At 40.4% G+C, this 23,807-nt stretch overlaps 1 protein-coding gene across 1 annotated transcript in view; it reads left to right on the top strand.

Moving 5' to 3' along the window:
* Positions 1-17,893, top strand: part of fam163ba (family with sequence similarity 163 member B, genome duplicate a) — a 69,302-nt gene extending 51,409 nt beyond the window's left edge. The window contains 1 exon segment of the mRNA NM_001447123.1: positions 12,773-17,893. Coding sequence (NP_001434052.1) covers positions 12,773-13,237 — 465 coding nt within the window. The 3' untranslated portion in view covers positions 13,238-17,893.
* The last annotated feature ends 5,914 nt before the right edge of the window (positions 17,894-23,807 follow it).

The following is a 23,807-nucleotide window of genomic DNA, read 5'->3' on the forward strand; positions in this document are numbered from 1 at the left end:
ATCGTAGAGGGGACTCTATACTGCTCAGTGAGTGCTGTCTTTTAGGGCCTACTCACACAATGCCATCCGTACCGTGCCCAGGCCCGTTTCCCGGATCGTTTGAGAAGTGTGAGTGCGCTGAATCGGGCTCAAGCACGGTTCACTTGGCCGGCCCTGGCCCGGTTGGAAGAGGTGTGCCTGAGCGCGGTTCACTTGGGCTTTGGCGCGGTACGCTTGTGTGTGAGTGCAAAACGCGCCAAAGCCCGAAACTGAAAGCGAGACGTGACTTTTAAGGCACTGTTTCATATGGATTTATTAATAATTCTTACTGTTCAGTGAACGCAAACTGCCGCAGTTTACTAAAGACACAAACCCCTCACTGCACGACAGCTGCGCGCCTTCAGCAGACCTCCTCATTCCTGCAGCACGAGAGCATTATGATTGTTTATGAGTGCCAAAAGTGGTGGATCTGTTCGGCGAAATATCTGACTGCATATCCCCGCATCTCTAAGGACTGTTTGGCGAAATATTTGACGGCATATCAAACGTCTGAAACGATATAACTAGAGAAATCTCCACTGTGCTGCTGAGTAAGAGAGCGCTTCTTACAGAACAGCGCAGCAGCGATGACGTAAGCGTGCCAAAGCCCGTTTGTGGTGTGAGTGCGGGCCGTCGGGGGAGACGGGGGGGGGGGGGAGCAGCGTGCTTTGGCCCGGTTCGAGGCAACTGTACCTAGTGTGAGTACGGCCTTAGATGAAATGTTAACCCGAGGTCCTGTCTGTAAAAAAAAAGAGTAGGGATATAAGCCCACTGGCCTCTGTCCATTATGGCCTCCTAACCATTGTGCGGTCTGGTGCAATATGGCTGCCGTTGCTTCATCCAGGTGGATGCTGCACACTGGTGGTGGATGATGAGAATCCCCCCAATGTGTAAAGCGCTTTGAGCATCTAGAAAATCACTATATAAATGTAAGAAATTATTATTATTATTATTTTTATTATTACCTACTCCCTGAAAACTTATTTAAGGCAGACCAGCACTCAAGCACTGTTCTTCTCATTCTCTCAAACCCACCCTTCCTCCCTCTATTTTCTTGCTTCCCATTAACAATCCTATAACCCTTTTTTCATTCCTAGGTTGAATGGGGGGGTCCAATCACTCTACCAAAATATTACAGAGACGGCACCCCCACTCTAAGGGCACTATTATGATGATCCATTTGCAAAGCGCAAAGCGCAGGGCACAAACGCATTAAGGGCGTGTCAGAATCCACTTTTGCTAAAATAAGGACGGAAAAATCCACTTTGCGCCATGGCGCATGGTCTAAAAGGGTTGAGCTTATTTTCTTAATGAGTTATAGACATGTTTTGAGAATAAACCAATCAGAGTCTCATCTTCCATTCCCTTTTAGAGTCAGTTGCGTCACGCCATAGCACATTTGCTATATACATGAAGACTTTGTAAGTGGAAAAAATGAGCGTTTCACTAGTAAGAAAACAGTTAAACAGAGCATCTGCATTCTCATTATCTACTTTCACTTTTGCTCTCGTGGATAGGGAAACCTTGTACGCACAGACATCAATTAGCCTATAAATAATTAATTCCGTTTGTTAAGCACAAAGATTTGTTTCAAAACTATTTCTAAGTTCAGTTCTAATTTCCTGCACACAAATAAAAGAACAATAATAACAAAGTGTGGTCATAAAACAGAGTTATATCCAAAAACACATGCTGTGCCCCATGTGGTCTAAAACCTGACAGGTGGGCAAATCTAAGCTTGTTTTTCAATAAAACAAACATAAATATGGAAACAATAAATAATACTGCTAATAATAATAACATTATTCAAAGCAAATTGTTATGAATAAACTGAAAAAGCCCCCCGAGATAAAAAAGGCATGAAGGCAGTGTTTTTTTATATTTATGTAGGCTAGAAAATAATATGTTTTGTAATATTTTAATACTTTATATTTATATCATACATATTCTTATTATATCATATATATATAGAGGAGATTGCTGCCCTCCTGGCGAAGGGTGCAATCGAGCCGGTACCTCCAGCCGAGATGGAGAGCGGGTTTTACAGCCCGTACTTCATCGTACCCAAAAAGAGCGGTGGGTCACGGCCAATCCAAGATCTGCGCGTTTTGAATCGCTGCCATCACAAGCTGTCGTTCAGAATGCTTACGCAGAAGCGCATCCTCCGATGCGTCCGCCCTCAGGATTGGTTTGCAGCCATAGACCTGAAGGACGCGTATTTTCATGTCTCCATTCTTCCACGTCACCGTCAGTTTCTGCGGTTTGCGTTCGAAGGTCGAGCGTGGCAGTACAAGGTCCTCTCCTTCGGGCTCTCTCTGTCTCCGCGGGTCTTCACCAAACTCGCGGAGGGTGCCCTAGCGCCCCTTCGGCTCGCGGGCATCCGCGTACTCAATTATCTCGATGATTGGTTGATTTTAGCCCACTCTCGGGAGCAATTGACTGCGCACAGAGACGAGGTGCTTCGGCATCTTCGCCTATTGGGGTTGCAGGTCAACTGGGAAAAGAGCAAACTCGCCCTGGTGCAGAGGATCTCTTTTCTCGGAATGGAGCTGGACTCGGTCACCATGGTAGCGCGCCTCTCCGGAGAGTGCGCTCCCCTGCTGCTGAACTGTCTGAGGGAGCTCGACAGCAAAATAGTGGTCCCACTGAAATATTTTCAGAGGCTCCTGGGGCATATGGCTTCCGCTGCGGCTGTCACGCCGCTCGGACTGCTCCATATGAGACCACTTCAGCACTGGCTTCAAGATCGAGTTCCAAGACGCGCCTGGCATGCGGGCACACACCGAGTCTCTGTTACTTCGATGTGTCGCCGCACCCTCAGCCCCTGGAACGACCCCTCGTTCCTGCTGGCCGGTGTGCCTCTGGGACAGGCGTCCAGTCATGTTGTTGTCTCAACAGATGCTTCCAGCACAGGCTGGGGAGCCGTGTGTCATGGGCATGCAGCTGCGGGCCTGTGGGTAGGTGCCCAGCTGCATTGGCATATCAATCGCCTAGAGCTGTTGGCAGTGTTCCTTGCTCTACGCCGTTTTTCTCCGGTGCTGGAGCAGCAACACGTGCTGGTCAGGACGGACAGTACGGTGGCGGCAGCGTATATCAACCGCATGGGGGGTATGCGCTCTCACCGCATGTCTCAGCTCGCCCGCCGTCTGCTCCTATGGAGTCACCCGCGGCCGAAGTCGCTGCGCACCATTCACATCCCAGGTATGCTCAACCGTGCAGCCGATGTGCTCTCACGGCAGCAGATTCACTCTGGAGAATGGAGACTCCACCCCGAGTCTGTCCAGCTGATATGGGCACGATTCGGGGAGGCCCAGATCGATCTGTTTGCTTCCCCCTAGAACGCTCATTGCGAGTTGTTTTATTCCCTGACCAAGGGCTCTCTCGGCATGGATGCACTGGCCCACAGCTGGCCTCGGGGCATACGCAAGTATGCGTTTCCCCCAGTGAGTCTGATCGCGCAGTTACTGTGCAAGGTCAGGGAGGACGAGGAGCAGGTTCTGTTAGTTGCGCCCCTCTGGCCCAACCGGACCTGGATATCAGAGCTCTCCCTCCTCGCGACGGCCCTCCCATGGCAGATCCCTTTGAGAGAGGACCTACTTTCTCAGGGACTAGGCACCATCTGGCACCCTCGTCCCGATCTCTGGAACCTCCACGTGTGGTCCATAGACGCGAGAAAGACTTAGGTAACCTGCCGCCCGCGGTGGTTGATACCATCACTCAGGCTAGAGCCCCCTCCACGAGGCGCGCCTACGCCCTGAAGTGGAGTCTATTCACTGAATGGTGTGTCTCTCGCAGAGAAGACCCCCGATCTTGCCAGATTAGTGTTGTGCTCTCTTTCCTTCAAGAGAAGCTGGATAGCAGGCTGTCGCCCTCCACTCTTAAGGTTTATGTTGCCGCCATCTCCGCTCAACATGACGCGGTGGCTGGCGGTACCGTGGGAAAGCATAACCTCATCATCCGGTTCCTCAGAGGCGCTAGGCGAATTAATCCAACTCGCCCCCCTCTCACGCCCTCTTGGGATCTCGCCCTCGTTCTCACGAGCCTGCGATTTAATCCCTTCGAGCCACTCGATTCAGTATCCTTAAGATTTCTGTCCCTAAAGACAGCTCTGCTGGTCGCGTTGGCCTCCATTAAGAGGGTCGGGGAACTGGAGGCATTTTCGGTCAGTGACTCGTGCCTGGAATTTGGGCCGGATTTTTCTCACGTTATCCTGAGACCCCGCCCGGGTTATGTGCCCAAAGTTCCTACCACTCCCTTTAGAGATCAGGTAGTAACCCTGCAAGTGCTGCCCCCAGAGGAGGCAGACCCAGCCCTTTCTTTACTTTGTTCAGTTCGCGCCCTGCGCGTTTATGTGGACCGTACTCAATACTTTAGATCTTCTGAGCAGCTCTTTGTCTGTTATGGCGGACGGCAGCAGGGAAGTGCCGTGTCTAAACAACGATTATTCCACTGGATTGTGGAGGCCATTTTGTGTGCTTATTTGAGCAGAGGTCACCCGCGTCCCCCGGGAGTGCGTGCGCACTCCACTCGGAGCGTTGCATCCTCTTGGGCGTGTGCGCGCGGCGCTTCTTTAACAGACATTTGTAGAGCTGCGGGCTAGGTGACACCCAACACATTTGCAAGGTTTTACAATCTGCGAGTGGAGCCGGTTTCCTCAAGGGTGTTAGGGACCTTTGGTGATTGAGGAAACAACTCGGTGGGTGTTGTAGCACGCTTGCGGTGCCTTTTTTCCCTAACACGGAGAGATGTGCACCCTCCTGTCTGTCAGTAAAGTTCCCCATTCGATGAGCCCTGCAGATTCCTCCGAGGCCCCCAGCGCTGACTCAGCGGAGGAGTCACTCGCTGGCCCACTACGTCAAGTCTGCCCACGTTTTTGGGTACAGGTGCCTGCTATGGCCGATCCCCGCTGATGATCCCCATATGCTTTTTCCGCCACGGTTAAGTTCCCCACCCTGGGTGGACCCGTGCCTTCCCTATCCGCTAAACACCTTCTTATGCGCACTCCCCCTTCTTAGGGTTAATCCATATGAATTTCCATTTGTCTCCCTATTGGGTGCGGATGGTCTCCGCAGCGTCCTCCCTACTGGGATGGCACGCTTCCCAACGTACTGTCGTATATTCCTAGAATTATCTAGACGCTAGCGACTCCCAAAAAAATATACCTATTCCGTAAAGCTTCTTTTGAAGTGGGGATAAGTTAGGGCCAGGGGCACGTTGGAGGACCGCGCCTCCCATGATTTGGGTACGTCACGCTTGCCTGACTGCCCTCTCATCGGAGGTGTTGGTAAGGTGCAGTCATTGTGGCACTTTCAATGGGCTCTCATACGTGGATTTAGAACATCAAATCCACTTATAGTGCTGAAGTTCCCCCCAAAGGGGAACGTTCGAGGTTACTAAAGTAACCCTTCGTTTCCCGAGGAGGGGAACGGAAGCACTATACTCCGTCGCCATAATGACTGTCCCTTAGCTGTTAAAAGTCTCTTCAGCTTAAAAAGGATAGTGTTTGCTGGCGCCAGGTGTGCTTATATGCTCAGTTAATTGGCGATGCAGCAATTTATTGCTTTCATTGGCCCGTTCAATACTCTTTCAGACAAGTGGCTTCTGAACCGAATCCTCCCATACGTGGATTTAGAACATCAAATCCACTTATAGTGATTCCGTTCCCCTCCTCGGGGAACGAAGGGTTACTTTAGTAGCCTCGAACGTTTCCGCTACCTCCCGTTCGCTTCATTCGCCTGAGCAAATTTTCTCAGAAGACCCATAGTTTTATCGAGTCATGCTACTATGGTAATATTGAAAAAAATTGCTATTGCGGTATGACAGTATTTACAATATTGTTATATCCCTAGTAGTTCAGGATTTGAACATCGAGAGTAGGTCACATTTTTCACGTCTAAGACACATGTAGGAAATTGACATAATTCAGTCATTCATTTTCTCGTTGGCTTAGTCCCTTTTATTAATCCGGGGTTGCCACAGCGGAATGAACCACCAACTTATCCAGCACATTTATATGCAGCGGATGCCCTTCCAGCCACAACCCATCTCTGGGAAACATCCACACACACACACAATTTAGCCTACCCAATTCACCTGTACCGCATGTTTTTGGACTGTGGGGGAAACCGGAGCACCCAGAGAAAACCCACGCGAACACAGGGGGAACATGCAAACTCCACACAGAGACACCAACTGAGCCCAGGGTCGAACCAGCGACCTTCTTGCTGTGAAGCGACAGCACTACCTTCTGCGCCACTGTGTCAATGTTGATATCAATATGAGTTTTAAATGGCTATTCGTGATGAAACATTGTTTGTTATTTCATTATTTATTTATATTTATTTTTTTTATTTTATTTTATGTATTTATATTATTTTTATTTTTTTCTTTAATTGTTTATTTTGTTTCTCTCTGTTTAAATTTCTCTGGTTGTGCTTAGCATGTTTACTTTAGAGCGGAGGAACCGAAAGACCCAATCAGGAAACGCCACTCTGTTTTGAATTTGCAAGGATTCGTGGCACGCACTTCAGAATTATGATCTTGGCCTGGTCCATTCTCTTCTTCTACTTGTGTCTCTCCTACTTTCAAGTTTCCGGAGCTTGGCTCTTGGCCCCACCCCACTCGCTACAGTCAACAAAAAAAATTAACATAAATACAAACAAGTCCAAGGCATCACGGTGGCGCTGTGGGTAGAACGATCGCCTCACAGCAAGAAGGTCGATGGTTCGAGCCTCAGCTGGGTCAGTTGCCATTTCTGTGTGGAGTTTGCATGTTCTTTCTATGTTCATGTGGGTTTCTACCGGGTGCTCCGGTTTCCCCCACAAGTCCAAAGACATGCGCTATAGGTGAATTGGGTAAGCTAAATTGTCCGTAGTTTATGTGTGTAAATGAGTGTGTATGGATGTTTCCCAGTGATGGGTTGCAGCTGGAAGGGCATCGGCTGCGTAAAACATATGCTGAATAAGTTGTCGGTTCATTCCGCTGTGGCGACCCCAGATTAATAAAGGGACTAAGCTGAAAAGAAAACAAATGATTGAATAAATGAAACAAGTCCAAATCAATACCAATGGCTCCTGATGATGATACACTGAGATCTTATAAAGTAAAACATTCAGCCTCTGCATGGCAATAAACATTATTTATTTACAATATTATTAGTTTTAATCCACAGCCTAAGCAAACAGTTCTCGACAAACACTAGTGAGCACAAGCTTCTGTTCACTTAATATTGTATGCACGAGCGCACACTCAGACGTGAGCTGACAATAGAGTTGATGATGTTTTTGCCAAAATGGTATTAACTTGTGATTGTCAAAGATGCGCCAACTGCTATAAATTATGCAAACAGGCTGTGGATTATAGCTAATATTATTGTAAATAACTTTAGCCATGGCTATGGATTTGGGTTATCTGTATGTGTTTATTTTAAATCTATCAACGGTAACCATTGACGGCCATTATATGAATCACCAAGGTACATGGATTCAGGTAAAATAATTCTTTAATGGTTCAACTGAAGAAAAAAAGTCATCTTAGATGACCTGAAGGTGAGTATATTGACAGGAAATTTACAACTATTTCTTGGCCACTTTATAAGGGATGTATCAGGTTAATTCTTAATGCAGTGATTTACAAAGGTGACTAAAACATTATTTAGATGATTTAGTTGCTTAAGTATGCCAACTGTGCATCCATAATGTAAATCTCCAGTTCCAACACATTACAAACGTGCTTTGTTGATTGAAATCTGTGGATCAATTTGAATGTATTAACCTTGTTTTAATGAACAAGAAGCCAGTTGAATGATTTGAGAAGGACTTGATGTGGTCAGCAACAACACTTGGCTAGACCTTTGAATTTTACCAATGCCTAATTGATAATAAAAAAAATAAATAAAAAAAAAACAGTAAAAAAAAATGTCAAGAAAATATCTATCACACATTGCAGTCTGAACTATTGGCACAAGAAAGAATGGAGAAATGCTTTTTTTTTTGTACAGTTCTGGTAGGCCCGTGTGAATTGTAGCTTAGGTTTTCTCTTCTCAGCTGACAGACATGGTGTGTGTTTAAAGATGCTCTTCTGTGGGCCTCACTTGTAACAAGTGGTTAATTAAATCTGAGCTCTGCCATCAACTAGTTATTTTTATCCACAGTACTGCCTGTTTTTTATATTCTCTGTATGGTTGAGCATTGAAGTAGATCTTTAATTTCTGGAAAGACCAACCATACCAAAGTCACTTAATGATACTGCAGATTTATGTGCCCTCCAGAAACTTGAGTTCAGTGAATGAACGTCGTCTCGTGGTTCCATCCCTAAAAGGGAAGAAATCACTTTCCCAAACTCTCACATTCAATCTGCCCAGTTGGTGGAATGAACTCCCTAACTGCATCAGAACGGCAGAGTCACTTGCTGTCTTCAAGAATTGACTAAAAAGTCAGCTATTTAGTGTCCACTTTCCTTCCTAATCTGCAATTGCCTCTCTGGCTATACCACTAACTGTACTCAAAAAAATATAAATGAAATAAATTCTTACATTACTAATGCTTTCCTTCTTAGACAGACCTGAAACTTGCCTACAGCACTTATTCATTGTTGCTCTTATAGTTGTGTAAATTGCTTCCTTGTCCTCATTTGTAAGTCGCTTTGGATAAAAGCGTCTGCTACATCAGTGGTTCTCAAAGTGGGGGTCGGGACCCCCCGAGGGGTCGCGGGGCAATGAAGGGGGGTCACCTGGTGATTTCCAAAAATCTATTTATTTATTTTTATTAAACCATAAGAATTAACATATTTTATCCATAACTATACTGAAAATAAAAACAGTTGTTTATAGTTACTATATACTATATAGTTACTATAGTAGCTTATAGTTTCTAGTTCTATTGGATTGCGACCCCTGGGGTAATTACATTATATTAAAGACAGCAATAGCGTCAGATGCATTTTGATTTTATAACATCAGGTTATACTTTCTGGCACATTTAAAGCACTGACACAAATTTAATTGGTGTGTCTGCGTCATTGCATGCAAGGTTTCTGTATTTATAACCACCTCAGAGGATATTGGGGTCGCGAGTCACTGGCATTGTTATTTTGGGGGTCGCGGGCTGAAAAGTTTGGGAACCCCTGTGCTACATGACTAAATGTAAATGTAAATCACCTTTCTTTCCCATTCTGATGCTGAGGTTGACCATAAGATTATCTTTACAGTGTATGCTTCTCAATTCTTTTTTTGTGCATCCTCGTTTTTTCCCCTCCCTTTCCTTGTGTCTTAGCTCCACTCCCTCAGGATGCAAGAGAAGGACGCTAAGAAAAGTTGCGAGGACAGAGAAATTGAATCAAGTGAAATTATAAATCCTCACTTCCTTTTGCATAATTTAAAGCATCATTATAGATCTCTGATTTTGCTTGCACATCAGGGTTCTTGAAGATAAGAGAATATTATTTATATATATTTTCAACATTCACTAAACTTTTTTTAGTTTTACTTGTTATTAATAACAATGAATTATTTCTAGTTATTAACTGCTTTGTATTTGCGCTGAAAATTATTACATCAGTATTAAAAGAACTGTGAAAGCCAGTCACATTTACCATATATTTTTTTAAATGCTTAATTATTCACAGTAATGTGTGCTTGAATTTTCTGCAGTCGTTGTCAATTCTTGGCACAGATGGAGATGGAGAGGGAAAGGAGATTTTACATTGTGCGTCACATTTAGTCAATAAACACTTCCGCAAAGGATCCTGTGTATCCTCGCTCATGACACCTCAGGAAGCCTCCTCTCACAATCCTCGCCTCCTCTGTGTGCAATTAGAGGACTGAAATGTCCTACAAGATGGCTGAGCTTGATCAGTTTCCAGGTTGTAGTATCAAGGAAGGTTAATTAGAAGCATCCAATGTCAACTGCTTCATCCAAAATTACCCCTATACCCTACATCAGTGAATTCAACACTAACTGCACCAGAAGGGATGCCATTTTGTTTGTGCTTTGATGAATAATAAATCTGTTAAACAGATAAGATTTTTATCTCCTTGGTCAGATCCTGTGACAAACTCCGCACAAAGTCTCACAGTGTTTTATGGATATTTTCTAATGGTGCCGACGATGATTCGTGATTTGCACAGATCACAACCCACTGGGTTGGGAACACACGTGACCTGTGGATTAATAATTTTTTTTTACTTATAGATTAAGCCTAAATTTGCAACGATCGCAGAGAGATCACCTCTCGAGTCATTCAAATCACATGCATGAAAGCATTTATGCTTTCCTGTAAAATATATCGATGACAGATGAAGTCGTGGTTGGTTATTCGGAATGTGGTGGGTTTCTTAGGTTATTAAAAGTGTTTTCTGTCACTACTTAGTTAGCCTGCATCAATGCATTCAGTGTAAGCTGCACGATTAATCATTAAAAGATTAAAAATTATGGTGATTTGCATATGTTTATTAATCCTTCTAATCGCTGCAATCAAATCTGTGCTTGAAAAATGCAAAAAGAATGCAATAAAGAGATTCAGTCTTTATTCTTTTAAGTTGGTGATGAAGTTACAAGCAGTCAAACAACTTGGAAGTGCTGGAATAACCGTTTATAGTTCTGATAAAACCATTGATGTTTATGGTAAAGATTTAAATCATGGTAATATGCATTTAAAGATGCTCAAAAACTAAAGCTGTAGGCAGCAATTACATTATTTAACCAATAAGTAATAACCAGTCATCAAATAAGCCACTGAATAAATCTTCAAAAATGACACTTCTAGCAATAGAACATAAGGTTTTATAGTGAATAACTGAGTCATTAATTGAAAATGAGACTAAAAATAAATATTGGTTGTGCAAATTATAATGTTAGATTTATAGACTTAGGATCATCAGCAACAGAGGTAGTAACAGTGAATTTTTCACAATACTGAATATTTTATTTACAATTTATTTTTTATTCAGTTGATTATTTCTTCATTTTAATTTTAATAAAATTACAGGTTCTAAGTTCTGTTTGTTAAAACCAAAATTTTCTTGAAGTAATGTTTTTGTAATAAATGGAAAGCAAATTACATGTGTCTCCTCGTTTTGGCTGATCCGAAAAATGGTCCGATCCATGACTAAAAAGTCATAAGGTGCGTTCGACTTCATGCAGCTCAGCGCAGATCGATCGAAATCTTTCTTAAAGCGGTGCATGCTGGTTAGAAACGTTGTCCGGATTAATGCTGTGCCGACACCACGTGACTGTCACATGTGGCATCAAAGTACCGCGATAGCGCTACGAGATCAGACGACTGATTCAGCCAGTGCAGCATTTGTAGAACGGCTGCAGGAGCTACGATGACGACACCGATATTAAATGATTGGTCGAGTTCACAGCATGACACTGGTTGTTCATGAGCACAGGCCGTTTATGCAGAAATTTTAAAAGTAACATAGATGTAGCCCTACCTTGCTCTTTCTGGCAAATTTATATCAAGTGTAGCTAATTTATTTTGGTACTTTTGTTAATTTATTATTATTATTTTTTATTTAAGTGCTTTTTTAAAAATGCTTTCATTATTTAAAATAATCTTAATCATTGTTTAAGACAATCAAAACACCTTGTTTTGGGTTTTACACTATATTGGAAAGATTTATATCTATAAATATAAACCCCTTTTAGCATATTTAAACAAGAACTGGAATAGTATTGACATACCATTTAACATCTAGTAGCCCAAAGACTGATGTTTCAACTCCTTCAATTTGTGCTTGGATATTTTTTTCCTTTTTATTTGCTCTCTTGTTTTCACCCTTATTTCTCATGCGTTTGTTATATAGGCTACATAAATTTAATTCATAATTCCCCTTTTTTTAAATAATCTATAGTTTGTAGAGACTTTACTCTGTTTTAGTTCTACTGTAAATCTTTTGTTGTTATTGCAATAAATAAATTAATGTGATCGTCATGACTGCAGCAACTTTGGGCCCCGAAGTGTCCGGCTTGACGGCTTCGTTTTCAACTCCACCCCTGCCTGCACTCGGCTAATCTCGTTGATTGCCGGCTGCAGCATTGCTTCATGTCGAACACACTTATAATGTGATCTAAACCGTGAGATTTGTGATCCGTTACACCACTAGAATTTTCAAGCAGTTGAGTGTACATGTGTTGTACACTTGTTATTGCAGTGCATTGTGGGATTGATTCAGTGCACTTCAGAACATTCACTATGGTTTCGGACACCACTAGAAATGGCTGCATTCTCAAAAAGTGCACTATTTAAGGGTATGGGGGAGGGGGGTGATTGTGGATACAATCTTTGTGGTTAAATGCACATAGTTAAAGTTGCTGCCACATGATAGGCTAATTACATGTTTGCATAAATAAGCTGTTGAAACAGGTGTGCCTAATCAAGTGGCCTGTGAGTGTATGTAATGCTATGTTTTAGTGCCTTCTTTTTGCCTAGGAAGTATTGTCATGACATGCTCTTCAATTTCCTTTGAAACTGTTACTTTTTGCATGGTAGTAAAGATTTGATTTAGATAATGATTTGTAGTACAATAAAAATGCACATTTAGCTATGCACACAAGACAATAATTGTTCATTACCTCAGATTTATGTAAACCAGCATTGTTTTTTTCTTCTTCTGCGAAACACAAAATATTCTAAATAATTACGTCCTATAAGCCATAAGTGAATAAGTCCTTAACAAGTTTTTGGGTGTTATTTTGCATACATACTACAAAATATAATTCTCACACGCTCTCTCCTTGCTTCCATCTAGTACTATTGCTGTAAGAAGGAGGAGTCGGAGTCAGAGGAGGAGGAGCCTGACTTCGCCGTCACGTCTCGTATGCCGCCGGTGCATTCAAACCACAACATCCTGGCAGCCGCGGTTCCTACAGCAACCACCCCCAATGGCCCTGCCCTCTTTACCCCCCCACCGGCTCGAAAACTGACCCGCTCACAGACATACTGTCCATCCTGCACACATTACGACCTGCCGTTTTACCTGCAGCAGCCAGATGGCCTGCGGAATGGCGGCGAACGCATTAGCTACCGCGGAATGCATCAACAGGATTTGGGTCTGCCCACTCCGCTGCCTGTCCAATTGCCTACCCCTATACCCACCCCACTGCACAGCCAGCTGCCAACGCCACTACCCAACTACCACAAACTAAACCTCAGCCGCTCAGTCACCATGAGGGAGATGTTCACACGAAGCTGCAGCATTAGCACTGACGTTTAGCTAGCAGGTATGCTAACCGCTAACTGAAACTTTAGAAACAACTGCTAGAGTGCCGAGCATTCAGAAAGATGGCCCAGTGTGTTCAGGAAATATAAAGGCAAAGATGGGGTGAAAACAGAGATTTGGAGAACCTCCTTATCACTTGACCTCAGCTTCACTCCTGAATCCCTTATTCTGTTTTCAGTAACTGGAAAGAAGATTCACAATGGGACACCCGTTTTTATGCTCTCCTTACTTTTTTCTGAAAAGACGCACCAATACACAGGTACACTGGCATCTTTTTCAGTATACGGTGTGAAACGAAACTTTTGTATTGTTCATGTAGCTCGAGAAATATTAGCAAAATATTAAGTGATTTAGCCAACGATTTTGTTTTATCATACATAGAATGAAAAGCCCTAAACGGGCTTGCAATAAAACTACTAGATCGAAGTGTGCCATCAGCAGACAACAACATGATGTAGGCGCTCGATTACTGAGGTAACAAATGGGATGAGAGGCATTATTTTATACTGAAGTTATTAGTTTACACGTATGATTCTATATATTGATAGATGTTTCCACAATTGCAAGCTGTTTATTCTTTTAGATGTTTAAATGATTTGTTCAACCCAGGCTCATTCTGAAAACGTACCTCTGTATACATTTCTGGAGAGCGCCAAATATATCCCTGGAGCTACATGGTTTTGCAGTTTTTGTTTTTGTGAATCCCTGAGAGGCCACTGAGATCTTAAATTTCACTCGCGGGTACCTGTTGTTCTTGTGTAAATCTATTAGATGACGCTGTGAACACTTTTTGAGATCCCAAATTTCTCTTGCGCCTGTTGTTCTCATGTAAATCCACCAGAGGCCAATGTCGACTGACTGTTCGACTGACTCAAGTACTGACTGACCAATTGACTGACCCACCCTCTCCTTCCCTAAACCAGGCCCGGCGCTACGGGCGGGCAAAAGGGGGCATTGCTCCCTCATAAAGAATTTGTGCCCCCTCAGTTTTCATAAAGGATTAGTTTACTTTAAAGTGAAAAATCTTACTGTCATTAATTACTAACACTCCCGACATTCCAACCTTCAGAACACATATTTAGATATTTTATAATATGAAAAAGCAATTAAGTCATGAAAATTGTGAAATTAAAGCAAAGATCTGGTCCCCTTGTCAGGTCAGGGTGTACCCATGTAAACACGAACGCGACAGTGGAGGTGCATTCTAAACTCACATGGAAGAAAACTGGACTAGTGGACGACATAAAGACGAGCAGCCTAATTTATTACATGTTTTGGTTAAGTAACTCTTTAAATACAACTCTCTTGACCTCTTAAGGGAAGAAAAGCAAAAGAAATTTGCTGTTCAATTAATTTTAGCAGAGATGTAGATGCTAGTCATTTTTACATTCGTTTTTCATTTAGGGATTATTATTAGAGTAGCCGTAGTTGGACACTGCACAGTCCCACAGTAGTCTAAATTATAAATAATATTATAATTTATTATTCATTATTATAAATATTGACAAAACACAGAACCTTTTTGAATGTTTGCTTTCATTTTGGCATCGCCTAACCGCACTGTTCCAGTTGTGAAAAGAAAGCATCTTAGAAAATGCGAAGTCAAGTTTACAGTATAAACGCAATAGGTTTATGGTGCGTGATGGCGATTTGCCACTGATCAACCTCTCACATACGCTGCAGGCTGAAGGATAATCTTTAAAAAAAAATGTAATTTAAGCTATTGTGCTATTTTCTCATGCAAAATTAAACACCATAAAATATATTGTTGGCCTATTTTAACAGCTAAAATACAGTTAGCATATCGATTTTATTTTGACATGTAGCTCATGGCCATAAAAAATGAAAATGTAACCTGATCACAAGTAATTAAAATAGGCTAAATAAATAAATAAATAAAATGACGAGTAGGCCTATTTGCCTAATGGTTTATGGTGGCGTTTTTACAAATGCCAACCGGTAAATTTCACGAAAAAATAAAATAAAATTATGATAGCCTCACATAACTCTTTGTTTTTACCTTTACCTTTAAACTATTACATTATTTGACATTAAATGGAAATAAATTAAAATAAAATATAATTTAAACCACTTGTTTGGCACTGAAGCCATCCGTCTGCGTTTTAAACAGTATCGGTGCATAACCTTTACTGACAAAATAAGTAATAACGAAACTGCATATTATTACCATAAAAAAGTATATTACTGCCAAAGTATTAATAAATAAGTGAATAAATAGCCTAAATGAAAGGATCAAGTGGGGCCAAAATTAGTTACCAGGGTCCTCATGTACGAAGACTAGCATTGAATTCATACTAAAACATTTTAAACAGGGGTTTTGCGCTCATGCATGTGCACTCAGTTTTACGTTAGGTCGGATCTACAAAGAGAATATGCGTGGGATTCTGCGTATGCAGAGTTTCATACATCTGAATTTTTACTGCGTACGCACAAAGCTGTAAATGTGAAATAAAAATTCAGATGTATGAAACTCTGCGTATGCGGAATTCCATGCTTATTCTCTTTGTACATCTGACTTAACATGAAACTGAGCACACATGCACAAGCGCAAAACCCCTCCCTGCCTCCTTCCCCTAATAAATATAGTAACTAAACTTTTGCAAAACCAAATGAAAAAGCAATGGCAAAAGCATGCAAAAATCCACCAGAGACAATAAAACTAAAGAGAGCGGATATCAGCAGCATGGCAACATGTTTTGACAGTATCATTCATGAACCCGGTGTGTATTATGTTAAGCGCATTTGAGCATCACATACTATTTGCACATTTATTAAATGGAAATGTTTCCGATTCACATAGCCTGTGCTAATTCATCTTCAGATGGCGTCTTTATTGCAATGTGTGCAGTAGATCACTCCCATTACATTGGGTAAACTGGCGATCGCTGCAAGTTGTGCTTTAATGTCGGCTGGTCAACTGTGTTGTATGGAAACCCTATATACCTGCTGGACATGCGAATGATCCCGTCCAATACAGCTGCCATTGCACGGCTCAAAGATACTTTGTAGTGTGCAATTTAACACTATGGCCTCTATTATTAAAATGCCTCCTCATTTGTGACATCCTGGAGCCGGGCCTGTCCTAAATCCAACTGATTTTAAAAAGCAATTCAGAAGAAGAAAAGCCCTTGTCTGATTTTTACGTTTTTACCACATTCTCACCCTGTTATTTACCTGGATTCTATTTTATGGATTCTGTTTTTGTCTTACCTGCTCTCTGGAACCGTTCTTCACCGGACTCAAACCCTGTAGTCGTGGTCAACTCCTCTCTGCGTCTCAAGTCCACCAACGTACATGGCGAGCTACTGGACAAACTGATAACAGCAAGAAAGCCGTCCATACAGAGGTAAACGGTGAGCTGTAAGTGAAACAAGGAAAGGCGTCATACCGCTCGTTAGTAGAGATCTGCGCGAGACTAAATTTTGAATCCCGCTCCCACTCCCGCCAAGTTTTAGCCCGAACCTGACCGCTCCCGCTTATATTCAGCATTTGTTGTCTCGTTGCCCGACCTGCCCCGTTTTCTACCCGCCGCGCCTGTTCCCGCTAATGAGTGGGGGGAGAAAAAAAACGAAAACCACCCAGCTATACAGAGTCTAGACAGCCAAACAAGCTGTCTGTATAAACACACACACACAAAAGCACCAACCAAGTGACACACACAAAGGCATCAAGCTCTTTCTCTGTCTCTCTCACACACACACACACACACACACAAAGCTCTCTCTCATTCATGCACACACACAGCAAACAACAACAAACAAGCTAAATGCAGCATCACGCTGTCCCATTCACACACATACATACGCGTGCTCGAGAGCGAGCGAGTCGGGAGCAATATTGTTAGACCTGTCTAAAATTAAACCAGGTACCGACCGCTCCCGCGCTTTATTCGGAAATTTATTTCTGCGCTGCAGAAATCTGGTCGGCTCCTGTGGTACAGCCTCGGGAATGCAGACTACTCTGTAGTGTTTGTTTTAAAAATTAAATGCAGCCATACCTGTCCTTGGCTACATAATTTGCGATCTCCAGAAACGTATACAGGGCTACATTTTCAGAATGAGCCTGTATGTTGGACTTGTTCTTATCTATCTAAAAAGGGACACGTGTTTGTTTTACTGTTTTATTTTACAAACCTGGATGTGAGAGGGACGAAGGATGCGGATTCTCGAATTCAAGGGCTACATTTGCTCTTTCTAAACGCTGCTTGTTGGACTATGAACAGAACATCTTCTGCCAGAAGGCTTTTCTTTTCTATCTCTTTCTCTCTACTCTACATGCTTACAGAGGCATCAATTAGCCTATTTTTCTGCGTTGTTAATGTGAAAACAAGTGGGGCTTTACACTAACTTTCTTCTTTTTAATAATGGCAGTTATTATAGAGAGTATTTGTTCTGTTTCTAGCCTGTTTGAAAGTGGTATTTATCTCTCGCTGAGTGTGTTGCCGCACATTACAGGTGACTTTGTGATCACCATGTGGTTGTGTTGTGATTTCAGATTTCTCTCCTAGCTCTTCTTTCACTCATCGGGACCTGTTTCAATCTCACGCTGTCTCTCTTATGTGCGCACATACACGTTCAGTGCCTGTTAATACCAACTCTTTTATTATTATTATTATTATTATTATTATTATTAATATTATTTCTTATTTGTTTTGCATCACTGCTTTATTACAGTATTTTTGTTTCATACATAGGTAAATAATATTGTTTCATGTTTTAAAGTGATGCCGAAATTGTTCCTGTAATTGATAATGCAACTAAGAATAAAATGTGGATAATAAATTGGTTGAAAACATTTTGGCATGTGTTTTTTAATAGGTGAATATGAAGTTTAAATCATTGTTTTTATGGAGTTTTGGGTAAAAAAAAAAAGTTTTTATTACATTTTAGTCAGGGTTTTCCTGTGTTTCTCATGTTTAGAAATACCATAAATTGAAATATACTTATACTCTTTAGCTGAAATATAATTATATTTTTCATTAGCACCACAGAATTAAACGTCAGTTTGGATGTTTTAACACCATTTTAACATTCTGCTAACAGAATTTTAGCAATGCTATCCAATTAAATCCATCAATCAGCTTATCATAAGTATGTTTCTATCATGTTTAATGCATTGGTAGATTGAATGTTGGTAGGTATGCATGTTTCTAACATGTTAATTATCTAGTATGACTTGCTATCTTACAGTTTTTACAGAATTTCATAATTAAAATTCTCATTACTCCTTGTTCAATCTTCACATCATTGTGTTAGTTGTGCACATCAAAAAAGCTGTTTCGCATTACTTTGAACAAGTTGCAAATGCTTGCATACATCCATGTAAAAGATTATGTACTATTCTCTGCTCTCCAACATTATCGATTGCTTATGTCATGTTGATCAAAATGTTATATTTTGGTCTCTGTCTGAATAGTTTCACCCTCCATAACAATTAATCATTAGTTGATGGCATACATTTTTACATGCAAAACTGAACAAGCTGTCATAATATTTTGTCAATGCAGTTTTCACCTCCATTAGACTTTTCTAAATCTGTGTAAATTTCTCTCAAGTGCATCTTGACTTTTTCTAGTGAAGGTGCATCTAAAAGGAGATTGTCATTTGTTCACATTTCTACTTTTGTTTTGGTTTTCCTTGTGATTTGCAGTGCTGTTTTTTCTCTTCTGTATCACAATGACATGATCTGCCAACAAATTACAGTGCAAACAGCAAAAAAAATAGCCATAGTTCACATCAGGACACCCTTCCAGAGTACACTATTACAGTTTTTCTCAGTCACTTTGGTGCATTTCTCATAACACTATTTACATTTGCCTGCGGAACTATGTCTAACTTTACTGTAGTTTTTGTAAATGGCTATGTAAATAGTATATAGTGCTGTCTTGAGCATTTTCAGGACATGTCACTAAATCTGTCTTTTTTGCCTTTGGAAGAAATGTCCAGAGTAAACTGTCATAATGAAAACATGACAAAGCCAAATGAATATCTTGTTCACAAACAATGGTGTCAGCACTTTTAATTTTGATGACACTGACACTTTGATTGACATGAATACTTGCTTTAGAGGAATTAGCTATCCATTTTGAGCATGTGACGCGCTTTTGCAGGTTATCAACTTGGTTTTGCAGTTTGTACTAATTGTTTTGAGAAGTGCATTGACTGTTGTGCAGAAATGCACTGGTGTTGTGAGAAACGCACTAAAGTGACTGAGAAAAACTGTAATACATCTGCTAAAATAGCTTAATCATGCCTGTAACAGTTAAAACTTGTTATTGTAACCTTGTATGACCTAAAAAAATAAATGCTAAATCATGGTAAAACAGTGTTAAAATGTTCTAACAATGTGTTAAACGAACATGCTAGAAAAATGCTATAACAATTTTTCTTAGTTGCTTTGGTACATTTTTCAGATCAGAATTGAAATTTTGCAAAACAGTAAGTGCATTTCTCAAAACAACACATACAAATAGCAAAATACCATGAATTACCAGCAAAAGCCAGTCTCTTGCTCAAAATCCTTCTTACAAAACTAAATTTGTTTGTCCATGAATGTGTCAGTGCCATCAGAATTAAAAGTCCTTGTGTCGATGTGTACCGATAAGACAGTCAAATTACTTAGTCATGTTGTCGATTTACAGTTTTTCTCAGTCTTCTCTGGTGCATTTTTCACTACACTATTTACATTTGCACAATAGTTAATGCATTTCTCAAAACAATTAGTGCAAACTGCAAAACCTAGCTGATAACCTGCAAAAGTGCATCACATGCTCAAAATGGATAATTCATTCCTCAAAAGCAAATATTCATGTCAATCAAACTGTCAGTATCGTCAAAATGAAAAGTCCTGACACCATTGTTTATGAACAAGATAGTCAAATGGCTTAGTCATGTTTTTATTATGACAGTTTACTCTCTACATTTATTCAATGCAAAAAAAGTCAGATTTTGGTGACAGTTCCTGAAAATGCTCAAGACAGCACTATAGACTACTTGCACAGCCATTTGAAAACTACAGTAAAGTGATAGATCACTGCATTGAGTGAGTTATCTGAGTACAAGACACTAAATATGTATGTTTCACATTTTTGCTGCATTTGCTCTTTGCAATCCTAATTTACTCACAGAATTGTGCAAAAGAATAAACACACCCTTATTTACAACAAACATCAACTCCTTTTAGGTAGAGCTATGCACAACTGTACTCAATATTGCAGTACATATTGGAACTGAGCCTATACAACATACACAGGTCTGTAAATCATTCATCAAATTGTTCAATTTTAAAGACATTTTCAGGAAAATAAAGATTTAAATTTGTTTCATGAAATTTGTTTGACAGATTTTGACAACTAGTTCATCATTTTTGTATATATTGACTCAAGTAATGAAATGAGGACGGTTCGTTTTATATAGAATGACTATTCAGCATTTACAAGTTTAGTTCATTTTGACTGACATGACAGAAGCAAATGATAATGTTATAAATAGCAGAGAGTTGTATGAAAGCAATTGATGCTTGTGCAAAAGCATTCACAATTTGTTGAAAAAAATAAGAAACTGCTACTTGGATGTGCACAAATGACTATTTGTTTTGAGAAATGCATTACCTGTTGTGCAAATGTAAATAGTGTAGTGAGAAATGCACCAAAGCCACTGAGAAAAACTGTAATGTAATTAATGAATGCATGTTGTAGGGGGCACAACTGAAGCAGAGAAGATTCTTTATAAAATAGTTGAGGGAGACTCTGATTTAGAGTCTGACAGTTCAGACAATTAGAGATAAAGAGACAATTAGAGAATGACAATCAGTTTTAAATCACTTTTATGTTAAATTTGATTTGGATTAACATCACTTCCTCCTTTTATTTTTGAATTTGGCTCTCTCTCTCTCAGACTAAACTGTTTCGGGAATTTCAATACAAAAGGAAAAAGTTGCTTTTGTTTTGTTTTTGTTACATTAAAATTGAATTATTATCCCTTTACAGCCATATCCTGTACAGTTTTGTTGTCTGAGTTGTTTCGAACTAAAATGGTCCTATGGTCCACTACAGTGGAAATGCTGTAAAATTAAAAATAAAAACAAAATGTAAAAACTCTAAATTGTAGAATTGTTTTAACCCAAAGAGTGTAGGACATCAGAAAAAATAAGAAAAACATCTTCCTTGGGTCTCAGGAGGCTATGTTGCTAGCATGATTTAACATGTTAGCATGCTCTACGATATATTTTGCTAGTGACAGACAGACAGACAGACAGACAGACAGACAGATAGACAGATAGATAGATAGATAGATAGATAGATAGATAGATAGATAGATAGATAGATAGATAGATAGATAGATAGATAGATAGATAGATAGATAGATAGATAGATAGATAGATAGATAGATAGATAGATTATATTAGCTTAAAGCTTTTGAATGGAGGTTTGTTTGCTTTTTTCATTACCATATGTTCAATGAGTCTATTACCATTTCTTCCAGTCATCTGTTTATTAATTATTTTTTTTTTTATTATTTCATTTTCGCTGCATTTTATGCATGCACTAATTATCCAGATGACGCATCTTTGCATTCATTCTGTTACACTGCAGTAGGTTGTTTTGGATTTGTTCTCTGTCATAATGGCCTGGGAGTGTCTGAGTGTTCTGGGTTCACTTTGCTTCAGAATGGGCTAGGGCACACAGAAGACTCTTCATGTGCCAAAGACACTGCAGCATCTGTATTGCAGTTTAGACAGATAATGTTCATTTCTAAATCACGTCTGATCAAGAAGATTTGACACTATAATCTGTCTCTACAGATACTTCAATGTCAAAGGGAAAAGTCTAAAAACTCACACTAAAAGTATAATGTAATATAATTTAATATAATATAATAAAATTAATATAAGATAACATAACATAACATAAAATAAAATAATTCAGACAATAGATTGAGGAAATGCTTTATAAAGACTATCAAATAACACATGCAATAAATACTTTATGATGGTGTGCATGTGTGTTTGGATGCATTTGAAGTCAAACGTGAATTTTCAATAAAATGAAGGAGTTTCTTCCTGCGCTGAATTATTTAAGGCTATAATGTTTCCCAGCATGCAGTTGGGCTGGCCAGACCTCTAGAGGAGTATTGATGTTTTATGACATGCCTTGAATTATCCTCCCCAAGATGAAGCTCATTCTTTCTGTCAATGATCTCTCGGCCTCCTCGCAGGAGCTGGTGTGTCTATTTGTGTTTTACAGTCCTTGACAGTCACATGAGGAAAGAGCCGATAGAAACATCTCAGAGGTGGGCGGCATTATGAAATACAAACATGAAGAAATGCAAATAAGCTGCATTCTCTGCTTTAACTTTACCATGTGAGACACTAGATTATGCCTCAGAAGATTGCTGAAATGAAAAAAAAAACATGTTTTTTGTTTAATTGCGTGTATGATTTTTTTTTTTTATTTGTGGCTTTTTTTGTTATGTGCAGATTTCTATGGTAATGAGCCGGTGACATCCGTCAACTGAAGAAAAAAATAAAAACATTTGCTACGAACATTTTTGTAGCTTTGCCATAAGTAGACTGCATTTTAAAATGGCAGCAGTGATTCCACAGGAAGAAAATGTACAATTGTGTGTCTAAAAGTAAAGTGGTTTGCAGTCAGGAAACAAGCAAGAACCAAACAGATGAACTTAACCATTGAAAAAACAAAAGAAAATTGAATTGAAATTGTGATTGAATTGTGTTGTGTTGCAAAGGTCTTATTTTATTAATTTATTTTACCTTTCTTAGGATTAAGTTCATACCATAACAAAATTAACTGTAAATAATGCGGGCTCCACGCAATAGCAGAAAGCGTGAAAGCGTGCGCACCCGTTACTTTGGTTACTGAAGGTGAGATACATAACAAGATTGTTGCTAGCCTAGTTTGTCGGCTAAAAAGGAAATGTGTCATTGTGGCCAAGCAATCCGAATTATGTTTAGGTCAAGCCTGTGCCAGGAAATGACCACAACATCCACTGCTGTTGATGCTGGAAATCTTTTAAGCTAACGTTAGCGACGATTGGTGTTTCGGCACTGCACTCCCATATGAGGGGTGCCAAACACACCGTGTAAAGTACTGCTCGCCAGCACCAACTACCTAATTTGCAGTTCTGTGCACCGGAGACCTCTAGTGATGTAGACCTAAAACAGCTTTGGCTATCAGTAATAAAGAAATTTTTACATTAGATGCATCGCAACCACAGTGTTGAGCAGCAGCGTCGCTACTAGCTTGACTACATTTTTTAGTAGTGTGGCGGTAGCGTCACTACTTTCTAAATCAAATAGCTTTTCAGTAGCGAAGCTATTATTTTAAGCAAGTAGCGCAGTAGCGTCCACACAAGCTACATTAACAGATCGCGGATCAATAAGTCTCGGCACTGACATTCAAGGAGGTGTGAGGCCGGTGTCTAGCTGATGGAAGTACATCCATATGTTTATTTCACACGGCCGTCATTTTAAAGAACCAAAGCAGGGCTGCGGTGGGAAGAAACCCGGAAGTATAGGACCAGCA

The sequence above is a fragment of the Danio rerio genome, chromosome 10 (assembly GCF_052040795.2).
Source record: "Danio rerio strain M-AB ecotype USA chromosome 10, GRCz13ab, whole genome shotgun sequence".
NCBI classification, from domain to species: Eukaryota; Metazoa; Chordata; class Actinopteri; order Cypriniformes; family Danionidae; genus Danio; species Danio rerio.